Source organism: Macrosteles quadrilineatus, unplaced genomic scaffold (genome assembly GCF_028750875.1).
Source record: "Macrosteles quadrilineatus isolate MER2022 unplaced genomic scaffold, UCM_ALF_1.0 Scaffold_8__2_contigs__length_117827958, whole genome shotgun sequence".
In the NCBI taxonomy this organism is placed as follows: Eukaryota; Metazoa; Arthropoda; class Insecta; order Hemiptera; family Cicadellidae; genus Macrosteles; species Macrosteles quadrilineatus.
In genome coordinates, this window is record NW_026542601.1 from 38,490,731 (window position 1) to 38,512,026 (window position 21,296).

The 21,296-nt window shown below is 33.5% G+C and overlaps 1 protein-coding gene across 1 annotated transcript; it reads left to right on the forward strand.

Annotated features, from left to right (window-relative positions):
- The first annotated feature begins 456 nt into the window (after window positions 1–456).
- LOC128999222 (uncharacterized) lies at window positions 457–17,894 on the forward strand. The gene is made up of 7 exons (XM_054425616.1): window positions 457–508; window positions 762–798; window positions 2,850–3,250; window positions 4,451–4,496; window positions 6,639–7,015; window positions 9,028–9,058; window positions 17,350–17,894. The coding sequence occupies exons 1-7, from the start codon at window positions 485–487 to the stop codon at window positions 17,775–17,777; spliced, it is 1,344 nt and encodes a 447-aa protein (XP_054281591.1). The 5' UTR covers window positions 457–484; the 3' UTR covers window positions 17,778–17,894.
- The last annotated feature ends 3,402 nt before the right edge of the window (window positions 17,895–21,296 follow it).

A 21,296-nucleotide genomic window follows, 5' to 3' on the forward strand; every position in this document is an offset into this window, starting at 1 on the left:
TAAGTTACAGTATTTTCACTACGCCATTTATACACCACACTAGGTTTCCCAGAAAATTTAAACCTCTAACTCACTATACAACAAAACTCATTGTATCAAAATATACGGTGAAAATTAAGCTTTGTTTCTAAAACGAATGATGAATAAGAAACAATTTCTTAATAACTAAAATATTCTCGTCCGCGTCCTCTTTCCGTTGCAAAGCATGGGTATTGGGTATAAGCAACCAGTTAAATAATACTACACAGGTAAAATGTCGCATTTTGGTGAAAAAAATATTGAGTCACAAACAACATATCATATAGGTTGCTAAAAAATAAGGTTTAAAGGTTTTGCATTTTAAAAAATGGCTGACGATTACAATAATTAAGGCTACACCTATTAGCTCAATCTATCACTAAACAGATATTTGATTGGCACCACCTGCTTGATCGTTGCATATCCAGGTCTATGAGTTGCACAACGGCTGGATAGTGTTCCCAGCATGTTGTTCTTATTGCTGTTCATGGTGAGTATAAAATGCATTGGAAACTATATAAAAAAAATTATATATATATGTGTGTGTGTGTGTGTGTGTGTAGATGTCACAGTTAATTTATTATTGTATTTCCATTTTCAATTTAATATAACAATATAATCATATCTTTGATTCGAGTGGGACATAATTGCAAACAAAGAATAATATTGCCTTGTAAATTTAAATGTTGATACTGTTATGTAAACGCTACTTCAAGGAGTTATCATAGTTTGTATTGTTTCAGGTGCTCGTGCCTTTAAAATGTGCAGAAGGGTTGACAGGTAATAGCTATTATCAAATACAGAATTATACACTCTTATGATGCACGTTTAAGTTTTAAATACCGTCACTAAAAGTCGAAAGGGTTTTAATGCGATCATGTATGAAAAAAAAAGCTTTTAAGTTGGGATGTATCAATCTGTGTAGAATTCCTAATAAAATTGTTCATGCTTTGAAAAATACCTCACGATAATTTAAAGGTCGATTAAATTTAGTCAGTAATTCAAATTATTCAAAAAGTACCATCAATTATGAAATGCATCTTTGCTTCGCTTATTAAATTAGTACACAATGATGGTTGTTATTAAATAGTATGATTTAGATCTTCCAACTATTAGTAGATATGTTCATCATTATCTAGAATCTTTCTGAAAAATACTACTTTCTGAAAACTCTTCGGATAAAAAAACGGACACATATTATATTTTAAAACATAATATGGCATTTTATGTCATTGGTTGAAAGATTAAAGTCTAATTATTACTATTATTTTCGTTGGTATATATTCTTCAAATCACTATGACTCTTTGTATTGCAGAAAAATAATTTATTGTTGAGAAATTTGTTTACAAATCGGGATTGTAGTCGTAAAATTGGATATTGTTTATTTTGATGGCTTCCGGGCCTGTTTCATAAAAGTTACAGGCCCTGTAATACAGGTAAAATCCCTGTATTACAAGTTAATGTTACAAGTTTGTGTTTGATAATTTGAGATTATTTCCTGTAAAATAACTTACAGGTGATTTTCAAGTATTACAAGTAAATAATACAGGACACTTTTAGGGTAGTGTCTCATAAAAAGTAACTCCTTTTATTAAAATAAGAACCTGTAAATTGGTGGATATTTTAACACTCTCTAAACCACCATAAACGTTTTACAAGTAACAAGTAGTGATACATTGATACGTGAAATGTTGTAGTAAATATAAAACAATGGATGGATCTAGTAGTCATAGTGAAAAGGACAATATTGTTATTATTTAGAGGCCAAACATTTTAAGGAAAGAATCGTATCAAGATGTTAAAAAATACATAGCCTACAAACATTAATGTTCAGATTTTGATATAATTTGGAGTGAATTTTATGTGTGGAATAAATGTAATTAAGATCGCAAACCATAAAGATTGGGTCATGAAAATAGGGTTATGAAGTTAAAATGTTTAAAAAAAAATGAGTTTTTCAAATATTTATCAATAATACATGGAAATTCCCAGTTTGTATTACAACTACAATGTAAATCTTAGAAAGATATTATATTGAAACATCGTTTTGCCATTAAAGGTTACCTACGGAAAAAAAATATATATATATATATTGAAAATTTTAATCTTATTTTAATGGAGAAAAAACTTGTGTAGTTTGCTTGTTATAGCTATATTTTGATCAAATTTTGAAAGTTTTTCATTTCATCCTGTACTACTATGAAGATTTGATAAAACCCCCCTTTCCCTTCCCCGTAGAAGTCAGTCTTAGTACTCGTTAAATATAATGTTACTTAAATAGGAAAAACCACGATTACTAGAATCGTGGGAAAAACATATGACTCGTTTATGGAAATATTTCAGTAAAAATCCGATCACACTAATTGAAATTTATAGTCTACTGGTTTGTTGTTCAGGATGCATTTTTCTTCTGGTTTATAGCAATAACCTAATATTACTAAACAATTTACACACAATTAACGACAATAATGTCAATACTTTCTCTTATTGACGACTATACATATTATCAAAACTATATTTAAAAATACCATTCACAGCTGTGAGTTACTGGCAAATATTACACTAAAGTTATAAGGGTCAAGTTATTTTTTTTAAACATGATTTTACAAGATTGTAAATTTAAATTTAAAAGTCCTGTAATACAGCCACTGTATTATAGGGGTTTTATGAAACAGGTCTGGTGAAAAAAATATAATTTTGTAATTAGATTACTTTTAAATTATAATGTTGACGTGTTAAATAGTATAGTCATAAACAAGGCATTCATTCCAAAACAATTGCCAATACCCATAAAATTATTAAATCACTAATTACTGACTACATTTTCTAGTTGGTGATGTTTCTACGCTGATACCCGCCTATGCTCTCACTTCCCACAATTATATAAGAACTTTTTATTCGGAAACACACAGGGTACTATGTTTCCGAATGAGAGAACCAGAACATTTTAAGGTCAGGAAGGATGAATATGTAACCAGCAGCTTTGTAGCAATCCTCTACACAACGTATAAATCTTGGGGTGGATTTGTAGCGATGGCAGCCATATATCCCGAATCTTGTCATCACAGTCTTGGAGATGCAATCAACGTTAAGGATAGCGAATTTGAAGTAATGCTAGGCGAATATAGTTATGAAAAGAAATGGGCGTACTTTAAGGACTCAAAATGTAAAGGAACTCGTTTTCAAGATAAACACTTGCCTGATACATCGTGGTATTCTCTTAGACCTCAGGTAGGTTTAGGCCTTAGTATTGCGTGTTAAATGCATGTCACTGTAATTTATCAATATTATCATTTTTTTTCATCATTACGTTGATTTTAGTGTGAATGAACATTTGAATTACTTGGGTATGAATTTGAATAAAAAAGGACTCACTGAACAGAGCAACTACACATCCTTTTTATATAATTCTGTAAGGAAAAAATTTTACCAGAAAATTGTGGACGTCTGGTAAGTCGCAGAAAAGTGGGAGGGGTCTTAATTAAAGGTCTTGACCCCAGGGACTCGGGAAAAATAGCAGAATTCCCATTAAGTTACCAGAAAACGAGATAAAACGTAAAATGTGATATAAAAAAAACACATAATGTAATGTAAAATGTAACATAAGAATAGCATTAGAAGCCAATTACTGCAGATTTTTGTTTACTTCAATACAGCTGATCGTGATTTATCATCAAGCCAGTACGCAATGTTAACATTTGGATAACTTTTTTGCCAGTCAATTCTGCAATGTATTATATAATAAAACCAATGATAACGTTACCTATAATAAATAATTAATTATATGTTTGCTGCCTTTAGCAGAGTTAAACCTATGTAGTGATTCGAATGATTTATTGAAAATAACATTTACAAAGGCAAACATAGACAAACAACAAACTATTTTTTACACAAAATATATGGCGTATAGGGATACTTATTCTGACACATATATTATATATTTCTTAGTTTGTTTAAATATTAGAATAATTTGTTTTATATTATTGAGCTTTTTAGGGACTTGTGTCCCTACAAGCCACTAGTTTCATGTATTTATTTTAAGTAATTGAGCGGAGCGAAGCGAAGCAATCGAAGCTCTTATACTAAACTCCTGCTTTTGTTTCAAATAATATTTAATAATAATAATAACAACCACTAAACAGATTAAAAATAGACTTTGGTTCCTCCAAATAGACAATTCATTTACGTGAACCAGACTTATAATTCACTTTGAATACCGCAAATAGACATTCCATTTATGTGAACCAAATATACATCTGACATTGGATACTGCAAGTAAGGTATTTAATCTTATTTACGAGGAACAGATGTAGCATTGACTTTAAAAGTATTGAATTAATATGCTAGCTCCGCTCAATATTGCAAGCAGACAACTGCATTGTACACCTAGTTTTTAATATACGTCATATGATATATTGTGATATCTTACAGGGCCCAAATGATCCTTCTGAAGACCCACATGTTGCTAAATCTAAAGGTAAGTTAGACACCTAAAAATTAATTGTAGCATTAAACGTAAATTTGTGTTATTATGCCGTAATGATACAAATTAAAAGAAGTGATTATATGTATATTTGTCTAATACCTTTGACTATCAATACTTCAATATCCAACAGTCAATGCTAATACTCTTTGTCAATCTTATCTAGGTTAAGTCAAATGTTAATACATTAGTTTATCTAAATACATTGATAAAAATACGACTTCAAATGCTCTTCTAGGATGTGTTATGTTTTAATCTTTACAATGATTTGGTGAATTGGTGATAATTTAATTAGGTAAAAGGTCTATTGGCTATTACATTTTGAGACGATAGGTTTGTATATTCCGTGTGATCAAGCTTGTGGATAAATTAGAGTGGGAGAGTAAAATTATCTAAACTTTTTAAAAGTTTACACTGTATATTTTTGCCATGAAAAATTAGAAAACAAAAACTAAAAATTGTACCTACTATAATGTAACTATATTACGTATTTTGCTAAATGCTTACTGAAATTGTTTTTATTATAAGTGTGATTGTTAAACAATTATCAATTATCAATCACTGAGATGGGGTCACCATCTAGGTGCGTATTTTAACCCAAGTATGAGTAAAGGATGAGTATAGATTGTTGTGCGAGATGATCCTTGTAGCTTAGTTACTGCCTAAAAGATCAGCCGTGCCATTTGCCAGGATCATTTGTTTAAAGCCCAATGTTCAGGGTCCAGTTTAAAGAAGGATTGAGAGAGAAGAAGTAAAATTGTAATGATTTGAACTTCAGCTGTCAGTGGTAATGAGAGGTTATAAACAAAAACGCTACCTCTGCTCGATGATATGAGTAGTGATTTTTAGTAATTAAAATACTGTTGTAGGTAAAGTAGAGTTCGCAACTCACGTAAATAATGTCAAAGACACTCGTAAAAGTTTTTACGAAAACTAAAAATTTACTACTATTACAAGGCTTTGCTTATGAGGGGAAATAACCTCAGCACATCTATATACGGTGCGAGAGTGTACTTTTTATTTGATATTAATATTTGACCGTCATTTTTTTTTAATTTCCATTACCCTGAGAAAACAATAAATTAATTTTTGACGTATTTTAACATAACCACTATATCGTATTGGGTTGAGATAGACCTATAACTTTTGCCGATACCATTATTTTGTAAATGCCCATGAAATGGTGTGTCACTTGATGTGGCTTTACATACTAATCATAATTTACTCCAGGAAAAATTATTATCATACAAAAAGTTCACATTTATAGATAGTCGGTTATACTACTTGAAGCAAATGTCATTAATACAATCAAAACAAATCGTACCGATTAGTTATGAACGGCTCGAGTCAAAAACAAACCCGGCGAGCTAAAAACACCTCCATCGAGTATAATACCTGTGATGACAACATGCACCTTAAATGGGTTTTGATTTTTTAACGATCCTGTTCTGCTCTGAGCCAGTTGGGCAAACGGATGATAAGGTGTATCAATATATAACGATATATGTATATATATAAAGGTGCGCAGAGCTTAGTATTCGTTGTGTTACCCGTTGACATGTTAAAGATGGGGTTTCTATACTTTTTCCAAACAATTAAAAACACTCAACTGATAATAGAGACTAGTTTCTCTGCCGTGCTTTGACACGGGGTGCGAATGCAGAAGAGGACAATGCGGTTCTTTAAATCTACTGTAAATAACTTTTACGCACCTACTACGGATTATAGAGGCGAAGCTCAATCGCACTTATTGCTTATATTATTGAAAATCTCTTATGTATTTGCAGTAATCTGTGTGGCATAATCAAAACTAGAAATACCATCGTAATGTGAATAGAGAAAATCCGTAATGAGAATTAAAAGTATAACTCAGGAAAATACAAACAAAAAAATACAAATAAAAACAAAAGTAACAGCTTACACATTTTCAATACTTTTAATGTGATTATATACCACCCTTTCATTACGGTTCATGCTCTTAGGGGAAGGAAGGTTTTTCGAAAGATTAATATATTTTGGACAATTTCTCATCAAGATCATAGGCCTAAATTTTAGTATGCTGTGGCTTACTGTTATCATAAAAGTTTGTGTTCCTATTAACTTTATGTATTGATTGATAATGATTTTGATTTCCAGTTGAAGACGTTCTTACTATTTCTCAACAAGACTCCTATAGTATCTTACAAAACCTCAAAATCACTATCCATTTTTTTGAACTTGGGACCAAATTCGTTTTGAAATGTTTCGAACTAAATGACGAAGAAAGAGAGAAATTACATTCCGATGCAAAGTACGTGTCTATTCTTTCCAATGATGAACAAGGTACGAACATGGTACTTATCATGACCTCTTGTGAAAATATGGACAAAAACATTATAAACGTCCAAAACAACAAAATGGAAGTAAGGTTGTCAAATGGCAATTGGGCGTATTTTGAAAACCATGAGTGCAAAGGAAAAGAATTTTCGAATAGCCAACTTCCCGTCACAGTATGGATATTGCAAGACGCAGAGGTATGATGATATTTGTTGAATTAACTTAGTTTTAACTTGAATAGCTAACCTTCAATTTAAGTGAAGAATGTATCCAGTTAACAATTGAATAGTATACAAAATTTATTTTTTGTTTTAATTGTTCATAATAAATCGATTAATATAGGCTTAAAACCCCATATAGAATGCAACTTAGTTTATACCTTTCCTATTAGGTTAAACCATTTGCTTACTACTAAATAACTTTTTTGTTGTAATTTTTGCTTATCTAGAATGCTGTGTTGTGTTGGGGAGCGATCTGGTGTAGTGGTTTGAGCGCGGGACTTCAGTCCCTAAGGTCCCGGGTTCAAATCCCGCCAAGCCACCTAAGGACTTCATGTATTCTATAGCCCCGGACTTCATCTAAGTGATAATGCCGCTACCCCTAGGTCTAGCTTGAAGTAATGTGAAATACCCCCACCGCAGCAATCCTGCAGTCTAAGCAAATTTCCATGTGCCTAATTTGATTTTCAATTAAATCTATTCAGATAACATTCGGTTTAACGAGTACCTAGGTTTCCTGACAACAGGGAGGGTAATAAAGTGTGTTTTAGTAAAATATCAATAGCTTAGAATAAAATAAATAGATTTACCAAGTTTGATCTAAATATTTCCACAAACAAGCAAACTACAACAGTTAACTTATTATCATAAGAAAAACATAGGAGTTTTTAATTTACAATTTTCTCCGTAACCAATAACCATACAAAAATACTTCCATATACGAAATTACTTGACTTTTGAAGCTCTTCAAAATAGTCTAGGGAGAAATCGGGAAATTCTATGTTTTGGGGGTCAAAAGTGAGAAAACCCAATTTTTACCCCATAAATTTCCTCATAAGATTCTGTTCCCATCATGGTGGTTCACAAACTCTAAAATAAACGTAGGTTTACACGTTTGCACTGAATTTCATCGAAATCGGATCATTTTTGCTCTAATTATCGTGCTAACGGACACATATGTATGTGTACAAATAAATGTATAAATATATACAGGGTGATTGGTACTCAGTGTGACAAAAATGCATTGATGTAAGTACAAAGTAAATTAAGGGTGATGGTGTATATTAGAGGTTCCAAGTCTAAAAATTTGCTACCCAAAGAATTATTTTAAGTTTTTAAAAAATTACCATGTTTTGGCGAATTTCCCATATAGGGAATAAGCTATTACCGTAGTACTCATGGTAAGACCTGGACCCGGGACCGATTTTTTTTTCGTTTTTAGGTCCCTAGAGGCAAAAAATAGCATCCGTTCCCACCCTGTATGCAAGAAAAATGCCAAATATGTAATCAAACTGCGCCATTTTATAAGCTTTCCAACAATATGCTACACTATTGAGGTTTAGATATGCTTTTCTTTGTCTTAGTGGTTTGAATACGAGAAAACAGGGAACTTTTTTAGTGTTTTCACTGTTCAAACTAAAACAAAAATACAAGTATTGCTTTATGGTGACTTTCTATGTTTTCTTTAAACCACTAAAGTGTACATAAGCAGACCTAAAACTCAATAGTTGTGGTTGGAAAGCTTATAAAATGGTGCAGTATACATAAATAAATATACGGTTGGTGTTTTAGGCCTCTAGGGATATCAAAATTAAAAAGTAAATCGGTCCCGGGTCCAAGTCTTACCATGAAACTAAAAGCTACTTAAATTCGCTGAAACAATCCCGGTTTATGCCTAGCGTTTTAGGACACAAAAAACTAGAAAGCTGTGAGTGAGCAGCTTTACGTAAAGCATCACAGTTAGAAAACGTGCTTACTTAGAACAAAATGTACATGGAGATGACGTCGGAGATAGATATTTAATTACATCACACTTGTGTACACATACATAAACCATGACGCATTTATTCCCGAAAGAAAGATCTTCCTGCTTGATAAGAAAAAAATTCAAACAAATGAAGGTAAATTATTGACAATGATATTTTAAGCTTAGCTTATAAACGGGAGTTTTAGTTGTATTTTAATAACACCTTTTTCTTTTCCATTTATAGGATTTTAAGAAAGAAATGGACCATTCACAAGGTAAGAAAAGATAGTTATGTCATATCCGAAATCATCTTCTGGGTGTTTTTATGATGATACGCCAATTGAAATGTGATAATTAATGCGCTAATGATGATTATTTCATACGGATTTTTAGACACTATAGTCTTATTACGTAGGTAGTCTTACTCATAGGTAGGTACTCATATGTAGTAACTTTGGACTTCAAATAAATACTGATATGTCTTCATAAAATATACAAAACCAGGTGAAACCCTTCGAAATCGACGGTTACTTTCAAGGCTTACGTTAATTCATCTAACTGCGATAAATTGGGTGAAATATACATATTTTGAGCATTTAGCATTGTTTAGAGAGTAATAAGTGTAAAAACAATAATGATATTAATTGCGTTAGTTGCCAAATTTGTTGTATCATTCAATGAATAAAATATTCCCCATACCGTACGTCATCGGAGTTATCTACTATTGGTATGTTATCTGGTATCTCTTCCTGTGGAAGTACCTTTAAATAGTATTAAAATCGTATTGGTGGATCTTTTGTAGGTAAACACTTCCGTGATTCATCAGTGTAATATGATTTAAAGAAAATATTTTTGGGAAGACATATTCTAATATGAAAGGGAGGTATATCCGGTACAGTGTCAGTTTGATTTCCCTTCGTCACGTCGTGTCAGTTCATATCGTACTTCTGTGCCAATGAATGAACCCTCTAGCATAGTTTTCAGAAATTGATTGTGGGGTTACTGATAAAGCTGTAATTCCTTGACATGGGGGATGTCAGTTAGTTGTCTCAGCCTTATCAATAACATAAAGTTGTCAATTCAATCTATCTACGGAATGTTAGGTGTAGTGGAATACTTGAAGTGAAGTTGGATTTTATTTTTGAACTGTTATTGGCCTCCTAGTTTATGCGGCTTCATTGGCAACAAATGATACAAATGACATAGCAATGGGACATTTCCACAAAAGCAAAACTACTGTAAATAGGCTGTTACGTAATATTGACGTTTACATGCATTGTTAATCAACGTATCCTGTAAAGGATTAACTTATGTGATCTAGTTTAAAAGGAATATGACCTTTCTGTCATGACAGTGGCTGTTTTAATAGTATTTTCTCTTTTTACCATATTTTACAGCCAAAAATGTCGTGTTATTTTCAATAATGTTACCAACCCAGTGCGCCAAAGTCCGTAATATAGGCAGGTGTAAATAATTTGTTAAGATGGGTACCATTTTAGGCAAAGTTTCTATGTTTGGATTTTATTAGACATGATAAGAGCAGATATTTCTACATAAATATTTGATATGTGTAGAATAATATGATAAAATGTAGGCAAAAGTGGTGAAAAAACAGACACCATGATAAAGAAGAAAATCAATTTTAAAATCAGAAAATAACATTGCAAATACCTATTTGGTAGAATTCAGTAACTCCCAATAAATCTGTGTTGTTTGAAATACAATTTAAAAATGAACAGCTGTTTCATTAAAAAGTATTATTCACATGGCCAAAATGTAAACAACTCTGTGGAGGGATCTTTAAAGGCTTCTGGGGCAGAGTCCTAAGGGATTTTGCTTAGTTTTCTTTTGATAACTCATCTACAAACCAAGACCTTTCTTTGGACACCCCTACCAAGTTTCTACGCCCATCCGTTCTCTCAAATTAGTGGAGACAAAGTTTCCAATTAAAAATTTAGATTCCCCCATGTTAATCTTATGGGAGAAACTCCAACTTTGATGGCCTGTGGGGCAGAGCCCGGGGATTTTTATTACAGGAATTGGTGAAAGGGGGCGTCTACACAAAAGATAATTTATTTTGACAAGTCGTTTGTAAAAATCCGTCCATTATTAACGGAGGAGTAGTGTTTCGTAGAAATCACCTTCACGTATTATACAGGGTCCGGCTAAAAACCTCCCCGGTTTAAGCAAGACACCACATGAGTTGTAGTGGGGATAGAGATGTGGAGGGGGTATTGTTACGTAGCGGCGCACGTGCAATTTTCATTGTTGCCATGGCTTGGCTCGGTGTGCATCGGGCGTTTGTTGTGGAGGAGTTTATTAAAAATGGCGGTTCTGTGATTTCTACTCAATGAGCGTTTCGGCTTTGATTCGAACTTGGCCGATGTGATAGTGTTCCTGATGCGAAAACGATTAGACTGTGGGTGTCAACCTTTAGACAAACAGGGTCAGCACTAAAAAGAAAACCAACTGGACGACCTCGTACTGCAATAACACCGGAGAATATTGACAACAACTTCAGGGAAAGACTTCGTGAATGTCTTAGCAATGAGGGACATCATTTATCGGACATAATTTTCAAAACCAAGTAAAGTGTACTAAGTGATGTAAAATGGCATCATATAGGCTATTTACAAATATTCAATTGTATAATAAAATCCTGATAACAAGTGAGCGTAGTTAAACATTCTCGAAGCTGTCATTGAAGGTAAGGTTTTTGCACGATCAAAAATAGAAACAAGGTGTTTGTGATCTGTTATTAGAACAAATTTTCTTCCATGACAATAGGCGAAAATTTTCTTCAACCCCCAGTGAATTCCTACTGCTTCTTTGTCGATTTGGCTTTACTTCCTTTCTGATTTTGTGAGAGTTCTTGAGGCGAATGCTATTGGTTTCTCTGGTTCATCTTTGTATCTGTGAGATAAACAAGAACCTAAGCCAGTTGGACTTGCATCTTTAGCAAGTACCAATGCTTCACTCGGATCATAATGAGCTAATATTCGTTTACTGGTGATTTCAGCTTTGATCTTCACAAAGGCATCCTCGCACTCCTTATTCTATGTTAACTTCTTTCCATGTCTTAGAAGATTATTTAATGGCTCCAGATAGGTTGGCATGTTAGGCACAAATCGAGTGTAGTAATTTGTGAGTCCTAGGAAACGTATTAGTTGAGTAAAATCTTCGGGTCTCTTTGCTTTACTTATAGCTTCAACATTGTCAGGTGATTTATGAAGAACATTCTTGTCTATAATATGGCCTAAATACTTCCCACTTTTTTTGAAGAATTTGCATTTATCCCGATTCAATCGTAAATTGTATTGTGTAATTCTTTGAAAAACCTCTTTTAGTCGACTCATAGTTTCTTGGAATGTGCTCCCTTGAATGAGTATGTCGTCAAAGAAACATACAGCACCTTCTAGTCCATGAAGAACTTTGTCCATAAATCGTTGCTGTATACTTGGAGATTCTTTTATGCCGAACATTAGGCGATTTACTTTGAACAAACCTAAATGAGTACTTATGGTTTGTATTTACCTTGATTCATCATCCATAGGAAGGTGCAAATATGCATTACTTATGTCCAAGGTGCAGAAAAAATTCCCTTTATTCATGTGTGTAAAAATATCTTCGATGCGAGGGATAGGGTACTCATCTAATATTAGTTTGTTGGCTGTTACCTTGTAGTCAGCGCAGAGCCTTACACTTCCATTAGGTTTTTTTACGGGAACAATTGGTGTTTCCCATTGCGAGTTTTCAACTTCGGGGATTATACCACTGCTCTCTAGTCTATGTAGCTCATCTTCAACAGCTTTCCTTAGAGCAAAAGTTACTTGTCGTGGTTTAATAACAATTGGTTTTGCTCCTTCGTTTAGCTGCATATGTCCTTGTTTTGAGTTTATTTCACCAATTTATGCCTTAAAAATGTCCTGAAAAGTTGTTAGGAGTTTATCAAGTTCAGGATGTGTTAGTATACGCAAGATTTATATCAGTCCAATCCATCTTGACTTCTCGGAGCCATTCACGTCCAAATATTGGGTCTACATTTTGTTTTAAAACATAGAGTTTCCCGTGAAAATTTAAATTTCTGTACTTGCATTCAACAAAACAGACTCCTACAGGCCTCATAATTTATCCAGTTTATGTTTTCATTTCCACTGCCGTCTTGAATAGACGTTTATTAAGTTCAAGTTTAAGAAAATCACTGTATGATAATGAGCTCAAAGCCGCCCCGGTATCAAGTTCCATAATCAATGACTTGCCTTCTATAGTAACGTTAATCATGAACTTGTCATTCACAGTTGGTGTTCCCACCATGTAAACCTCATGAACGTTGTCATTATCATCTTCAACATAAATTTTATTTGATTTCAACTTGTAAGCGTTCTCGCTTGCACTGCAAACCCTGTTGCGTGTAAGACAAACATTCGCAATGAGTCAGATCTTAGTACACTTCCTAAAAAATTCATGTTTAAACTTACAAGTATCAGCTTTATGTCGAGCACTACCGCATCTGTAACATTTACCTCTTAAATCTTGAAAGGTAATATGAGGTTTGATTCCATTTCTAATCTTTCTTGCTAACCCAGATTGTTTACTCAGATAGTTAACATCTTTAGTTTGTTCTGTAACGTAATGAGAGTACTTAGGTTTTATTGCGTAACTTTCCAGTTTGGATTGTTCAATAGAAATAGCCACTTCTACCACTTACTTAAATGATAGTTTATTTTCTTTTTCGTGAAGAAGCTCAACTCTCACCTCATTAACTCTTAACCCTGGAATGAATTGCATCTTCAAGAACATATCACAGACTGAATGTTCACTATTGTATCACTTAAAGTCACAGTCAATTGCCAAACATTTTAATTCTCGAGCGTACTTAGAAATTCCCTCTTTAGTATCTTGAACTTTAGTGATTAACCTATTTTGATTAGCAAGTACACTTGGAGCAGGTTCCATACATTTTTTCAGTCTGATAGTTCTTCATGCAATTTGTCACCTGGTGTCTCAGGAGCAATTGTATTGTGTCCACTGAGCTATAATTCTAACTGGAGGTAGCACTGAATGTCAAAGATGCGTGTCGCCAGCCGCCATGTTTGCGTGAGGTGGGTGTCCATAAGAAGCCATATTATTGCTATAACTATTATTATACTTGGCTTAAAATACCTACTTTGTATGGTCACCATTTCAAAGAAAATTATTAAAGTATTAAAAGTATTCAAGTATGACAAAAATACTCACTGCTATACCAACCTAGTTATAAGAAGCCATGTTATTGCTATGGTAAGAAAACTTACTGCTATACCAACCTAACAAAATCAGCAACTCGCTTTTGACAGACTTCTGCCATGGCAGTGCTACCTCCAGTTATAATTTTAGCTCAGTGATTGTGTCACATAATGCCTGATGCATTTCGAGTGTAAGAGTACTAACAAACAGAAACAGCAGTTGTGTTTTTGTTTTGGGCTCTGTGATTTGTTTTGGATCCATTTGGATCCAAGACATTTTTTAAGCCGCATTAGGATATTCCGAAAGGTTTCATTTTCTGTGTAGAGTGTGAAACTCGCATTTGGTATGTTCAACTTATAGGGATTTTATTAGAAAAGGTTTAAATACCTGCTATAAAGCAATCCAATTTTGTTGTTAGCACAACTAGTTTCGGTGTCTGTGTGACACCATCATCAGGCTGCACAAGGACAGTTTTCTTTCTTCATACGAAGAGCGTCATATTTACACGAAAATAAATAAACATTTAAACACGACACAAACACGAATACGAGACATTATGGTAACTGATCAGTTAAGAAAACAGACGACGCTAACCTGGCAGAGTTTGAGTCCAGACTGCAAGTGGTCAGTGCAGTGGTGTACGTCCGTTATCTTATCATCCCAGGTTGCGTCCTGTCAATCACACCTCCCCTCTCCATTAAACCGATGGCAGTGTCATACATAAAATTAGACGAGAAAAATTGTTGGTCATTTAGTACATTATGGTGGTCGGATTTTACTGCCTTATATATCTCAAACTCTTCTAATGTGTTAAGTTTATATCCTGTCTTTAGAAAAATGTAGAATATCCACATTGCTGCTAATGTTGGTATAATTGTGGCCTTGGGATATTAAATGTTCGGCAAAAGATGATGTTTGGTGGGCTGTTGACCCTTTTGGAATATGCTCTTTGAATCGTTTTGTTTGGCCGATGTAATATTTAGTACAATCGGTGCAATTGATCTTGTAAACGCCAGTTTTATCAAAAGATTGCGTCATCGTGGGGCTGCGTTCCTTTAACAATGAACCAAGCTTGTTTTCTGTTCTAAAGGAAACTGTGATTTTTTGCAATGAGATTTTTATATTTATTGCTCATAAAGGTGCCAAATTTTGCAGAGATGAAAGTGTTCTGTTTATTAGTTCATGTTTTATTTTTATGTTTGTAGATGAGTTTATCCACTATACTACTTGGATAACCATTTGATACGGCTATATGTTTTATTGTAATTACTTCTTCGTTGTAGTCCTGTTCATTCATTGGAATTGTTAGCAATCGGTGTATGAAACTGTTATATGAAGCTAATTTTTGTGAATGCGGATGATAGGATTTTGAGTGAATGGTCTGGTCAGTGCATGTTGGTTTCCTGAATATTTTAAACTCAAATTTATTTTCATGCTTTTTTATGGTGAGGTCTAGAAAATTCAAACAATTATTGTTTTCTTCTTCCAATATGAACTTCATGTTGCTGTGAATACCACATAAGTATGCGTTGAGTAACGATAACTGTCTACTGTTTCCGTTGAACAAAACAATAGTGTCGTCTACATATCCGAAATAAAACAGGATCTTTCCTTTGTAGCGGTTGGAATCAGAAAATAAATGTTTATTTTCCAGGTTGTTCAGAAAAATCTCTGCTAAAATACTGGAGAGAGGGGAGCCCATTGCCAGCCCCCCATTGACAGCCCTTCTTTCTGGGAATAATAGCCATTGTTGAATCTGAAGTAATTCTAATTAAGCACTATTCTTGTGAGTGAAACTAACTCATTTACCGACTCTCTGGATAAACTTGAGTTTTTAATGAGCTTTTGGTGTAGGAGAGCTATTGTTTCTTGAACAGGGACGTTGGTGTACAAATTTACGATGTCAAATGATGCCAATTTGTAGTTATCTTTAACAGCATGGTTCTTAATTCTATCAAAAAGTTCAAGGCTATTTTTTATACTATGACTATTCTCCAATAAAATTTGGTCCTTTATTATTTTATCTAGCTTCTTGGCTATTTTGTAGGCTGGACTTGGCATAAAATTTACCAAGGGTCTGATGGGGACGTCAGGCTTATGGATCTTGGGGAGGCCTCTGAGTATAGGGGCTTGTGGATTAGTTACTTTCAATGAGGTGATTTCGCTTTTTGATAAAAGGTTTTTACTTTCTGAAATGGCTTTATTTATCAAATTGCTGTAATTTAAAGTCAGATCTTTATTTAAAGCATGTATTTTGTTAGCGTTCAAAAACGTTTTTACCTTATTTACATAATCGTTTATGTACATTACGGGATTGCTTTATAGCAGGCATTTAAACCTTTTCTAATATTATTTGGCAATCCGGAGGCTAACAACTACAATGAAGTTATAAGGATTATTTAATTCGCTAGAATCGTTCCTTTCTACTTCTGTTTGCCTGATAGTTGTAAAGAATAGTTGTAATAAAGCTCTTGCCTCGAGGTACGAAAAAAATGTATCTCCTTCACACACTATCAAAAAAATTACTTATTAAAAAAATTAACATAAAACACAATTTCACTTTGACAGTTCTAATTTTGTATGAGAGCTGCTTGGTTGATATTAGCAACTGTTGTCATAAATTTAGGCAATTAATATTGCTGCACCCTGTTGGTACATCTTGTAACCTTTTAATGCTATTGATCATCACAGAATCAAATTGTTTAGTTGAAACAGCTATTAAGATTCTTTAATTCCATTTAAATATGAGTACTCATAAGGTTAACATGGGAAACTCCAGAGCCACTGGGGCGGAGCCCTTTTGACGGATCTGCACCAAACCTCACACGAACTATCCTTGAATAATGCTTAATAATGCCTGAGAGTTTCATTACAATCTGCCGAGAAGTTTCGGAGTCTATAACGTTCAAATATACAAACTTCCTCTTTTATAAATATAGATACACGTGAATTAATTAGTAAAGTAAACTTTATTCTAGATAAAATGTAAACAATTACAAGAAAAACAATAATAATCATCTAATTATTTAAGCATATGACAAATACTCTGCTAAACATTCAACAATATTGATATTCTCCTGGGACTCCTTTAACGTAACAAAAAGGGCATAAAGGGAATAGCTCAGATTTGTAAGTTTTATGATAACACAGGTATGTGACATAAACTAAAATGAAATAAATAATAAAAGTTACACCTTTTTACCGTATCTTTTAAGAACGAATTCGGTATTTAAAGTACAGTAGATATGGATGTCCTAAGTAATAACCAATTGTTTAGACAATTCCATTAAACACGTTTAGATGTATATTTTTAACTTTATACGTTTTACTATTTTTTCAGTTTTGGCTGTTTTCCCCGATCTCTCAGAAACTTGGATGGCGGAAGTCAAAAGACCAGTTAAGTTAACTGCGTTTTACAAGGAATTTGTTCTGAATTGCTATGAGCTTGAAGATGAGAAAATTTACGGATTTAAATACAATAACAATCGAAAAGCAATAACTTCCAAATACGTAGCGACGATTGAGAATTTACACGGAGAATTAAAAGTGAAATACTTGCTCTCTGCTTTGGTTATGAAATCATGTGATAATATGGACAGAAACATTATAAACATAGTAACCGAAGATAACAGTTACCCGTGTTTGGAGGTAGCTGTGTTGGGGCAGCCGAGGCTGTTCTTTCGTCTTAACTGTCGAGCTGTACAGTCCGATCCCTCTATGAGGTTTCCCTATTCTAAATGGACATTGCAAAAGCCTGAAGATGTCTAGGATGAGCCAATGCATGAGTAGTTGGGCCTGCATACCCTCCTGGCCTACAACCGAAACAAAACATTACCTGGTTTGATCAGTTAATCAGCTGAATATGAGACATCTTTTAATTCATTAAAATACACCAGGTAAAAAATTTACAAGTGTAATTTATTTTAACATCTCCCTTTTACTTTTGGTTATAGTTTTTTATGTAAATATCAGTGGTTAAGCATATGCTTCATCTATCGCAATGTTTCAATGCAAATAGATTAGGTTCTATCACAGTTTAGTGCAACAGATAATGGCGCGTGAGTAAATAAAATAGTAGTCTAAATACTATACAGCCGCTTATGTAACTCACTCAGGTATACAAATTCTAGCCCACTTCTAGATGTGTTAGGGAGTTGAAATTTGGCACACTTGTAGTTCTTGGCCCCAAACCACCCAAAAAATTCCAAAAAGTCGCATTTTCAAATTTTAAACCCCCCAAAATTTTGAATTTCCCCCCCATGTTATTCTTATGGGGAATAACATTAAAAATGGCCGACTTTGGTGTGCCCATCTGAACCACTTAGAAACGTGATAGAGACTTGACATTTGCGTAGTATTGTACTATGGGATCTTAAATTAACGGTGAATTTTGCAAAAGTCCCATTTTCAAATTTTAATTACCCCAAAAATCCAAAATTGCGGACCTCTGAAAACGACAAAACACGTTTTTTTTCAAAGGGCTATAGCTCGAAAACGAGCTAGAAATGATTTGAAAGAATTTTCATGAACAGGAATTAAATTTTCTACTAGACACTATTAAGCGTTTTTCGAAAATCGCACTCCTTAACCATCAAAAAACGCCTACTTTCAAAATTTGGTAAATTTTCTTCAATTCTTTAACGGTTTTTGCTATTTTTTCGTACCTAAATAATTATTTTTTGCAAATATTATTAATGTTTCGTACTTTCCTTAGTTTACTTTACATTTCACCCTTTACATGTTTTTTTTCGTATTTTTACTCCTTGACCCCCCAAGACTTAAGTTTAATATGAAAATTTGATTGGTTTTTACCGCTTTTACCAGCCCCATGTTATTCTTATGGAGAATAGCTACAAATACATAGAGCTCAAAAACTGTAAGAGCTAGAAAAGATTTAAAAGAATTTTCATGGTCAGGAATAAAATTTTCTACAAGACACTACTATGCTTTTTTCGGAAATTGCACTCCTTAAGGTTCAAAAAACGCCCTACTTTCAAATTTTTTTTAATTCTTTCACATTTTTAACGGTTTTCGCTATTTTTTTATACCTAAATAATTCTTTTTTAGAAATATTGTTAATGCTTTGTATTCTCGTTAGTTTACTTCAAATTTTACTCATTGCATGTTTTTTCGTAACTTTACTCCTTAACCCCCAAAAGGTGATTTTACCACTTTTACGAGCCACATGTTATTCTTATGGAGAATAGCTATGAAATTTAAAGACTTTGGTATGCTCATCTGGTTTGTTTTGAAACATGTTACAGACTTGAAATTTGGTAATATTGAAGTATAGGATCTTTAATTAACGGTGAAGTTTGCAAAAATCCCATTTTCAAATTTTAACCCACCCAAAAATCTAAGATGGCAGACATAAAAACGACAAAACAAGTTTTTTTTACGGCTATAGCTTGAAAACGGTAAGAGCTAGAAAAGATTTGAAAGAATATTCATCGTCAGGAATTACATTTTCTACAAACACCTCTTAAACGTTTTCCGAAACTTTCACCACTTCACCCCTAAAAAACGTCCTACTTTCTAAATTTTTTAAAATCATTTTAAGTCTTTTTTTGGTTTTCGCTACGTGTTCCTACCTTTGCGATTTGTTTTTGCAATTATTATTAATGCTTTGTATTTTCCTTAGTTTACCTTAAATTTTACACTGTACATGCTTTTCCGTAACTTTACTCCTTAACCCTTAAAACTTAAGTTTAATGTCAAAATGTGAAATATTTTTACCATCTCCATAACATTTACAAAGTTTTAAAAAGACTCTTTACATGTTATATGGGCACAAGGGTACTAAAACTATACACACTTTACTGTATTAGAGCTAACACCAAGGTGAAAATAAAATGAACCATATAAAAATATCCCTCCCCCCCCCCTCCAAAATCGATTTCTCCCCTTATATCTTTCCTATAGTCACTACAGGTGCATCGGTCTAAATCACGTTTACCCATTTATAGATTAGCTGGAGATACTGAAATTTGGACCGATTTTAGGTCTTGCACCCTTTTCGGAAATTGACATTTTAAAATAATAATAACCCCCTCCCAAAATATTGACTTCCCCAATGTCATTCCTACAAGTGTATCGGTTTAAATCACATTTAGGCTACTCACTTCAACACAAACTGGAGATCTGAAGTTTGGCACGATTGTAGGTCTTTAGGTCTTGCGTCCTTCTGACGTTTTACAATAACAACCCCCCCCCCCCCCGAAATATAAAATTTCCTCTCCCCCAAACAAACTAGACAATTTTTAAAAGTTAAATTTTCCTATAATAACCCTTTTCCCTTTTTAAGAATTTCCCCCAAGATATTCTTACGGGAAATAACGTTTTAAGCTTGTGGGGAACAAAAGCCTTGTAAAAACTACTTTTCGGTAATAACCATCTTACAGTTATTTTTATTTTATTGCCTTCTTGACTTCTTTGCGCTTCTCGGTGTTGGCCTTTCACCCCCCCCTTCCAAGTTTTGAATTCCCCCCTTTTATTTTTATAGCGAATAAGTTTGAAAGTGGCTGTTAGATATTTGTTACTAGAGATTTTAAATTTGCCAAGGATGTAGTAAGTAATCTAATAAGTCAACACCCCACAATGGGGGACTGGGGCTAGACTCTAATATACTAATGACGACTAACAGCTAGGGGGCCTCCCCAGCGAGCCAAAGGCGAGTACATGATATAACACTGTAAATGTAACATTATTTCAAAGAAAAACGTGCAAATGAATATAAACGAGGTTTTATCTCAAGAATTCGTTGTATCTCAGTAAACAAATAATCATCCTGTGTTTTTTTTAGCGAAGTAGCAAATTAAAATTAATATTAAATAGATTTCTTAAGATTATTATATATATATATATATATAGTAACAAAAACATCCCTGTCGCAGCAATCCTGCAGACTAAGCCAATATCCATCCGTCTGAATGCATTTTACTATTATAGGAATATACCTTACGTCAACAGTTCAACAAGTAGTATTCGAATTCACCTAATTCACGACATTATTTGCCTCGGGCGTTGTCAAGATATCTTTAAAAGTGTAACACACCACACTAGACCCTTAACCTAACCTAACCAGGTTCGGTTCATGGTTGCCCAACTATCATAATATAGTCACGAGATCTGGAGTTAATAAAAGAATAATAACAAGAATATACAATTATTTAACACTAGGTGAAACCGTCAAAATCGACGGTTAATAATATGTTAACGTTAAATAACGCCAATCCAGCTTACTGTAGCATTCATACTATAGAAAATTGTAGCTTACTGGATCGCTCT

Bases quoted from the DNA above. Each gene is read 5' to 3' on its own strand.
- LOC128999222 (XM_054425616.1), top strand. From the start codon at position 485: ATGTTGTTCTTATTGCTGTTCATG. The intron at 4,497-6,638 runs GTAAGTTAGACA...TTTGATTTCCAG, and splicing joins ACATGTTGCTAAATCTAAAG to TTGAAGACGTTCTTACTATT. The intron at 7,016-9,027 runs GTATGATGATAT...TTCCATTTATAG, and splicing joins GGATATTGCAAGACGCAGAG to GATTTTAAGAAAGAAATGGA.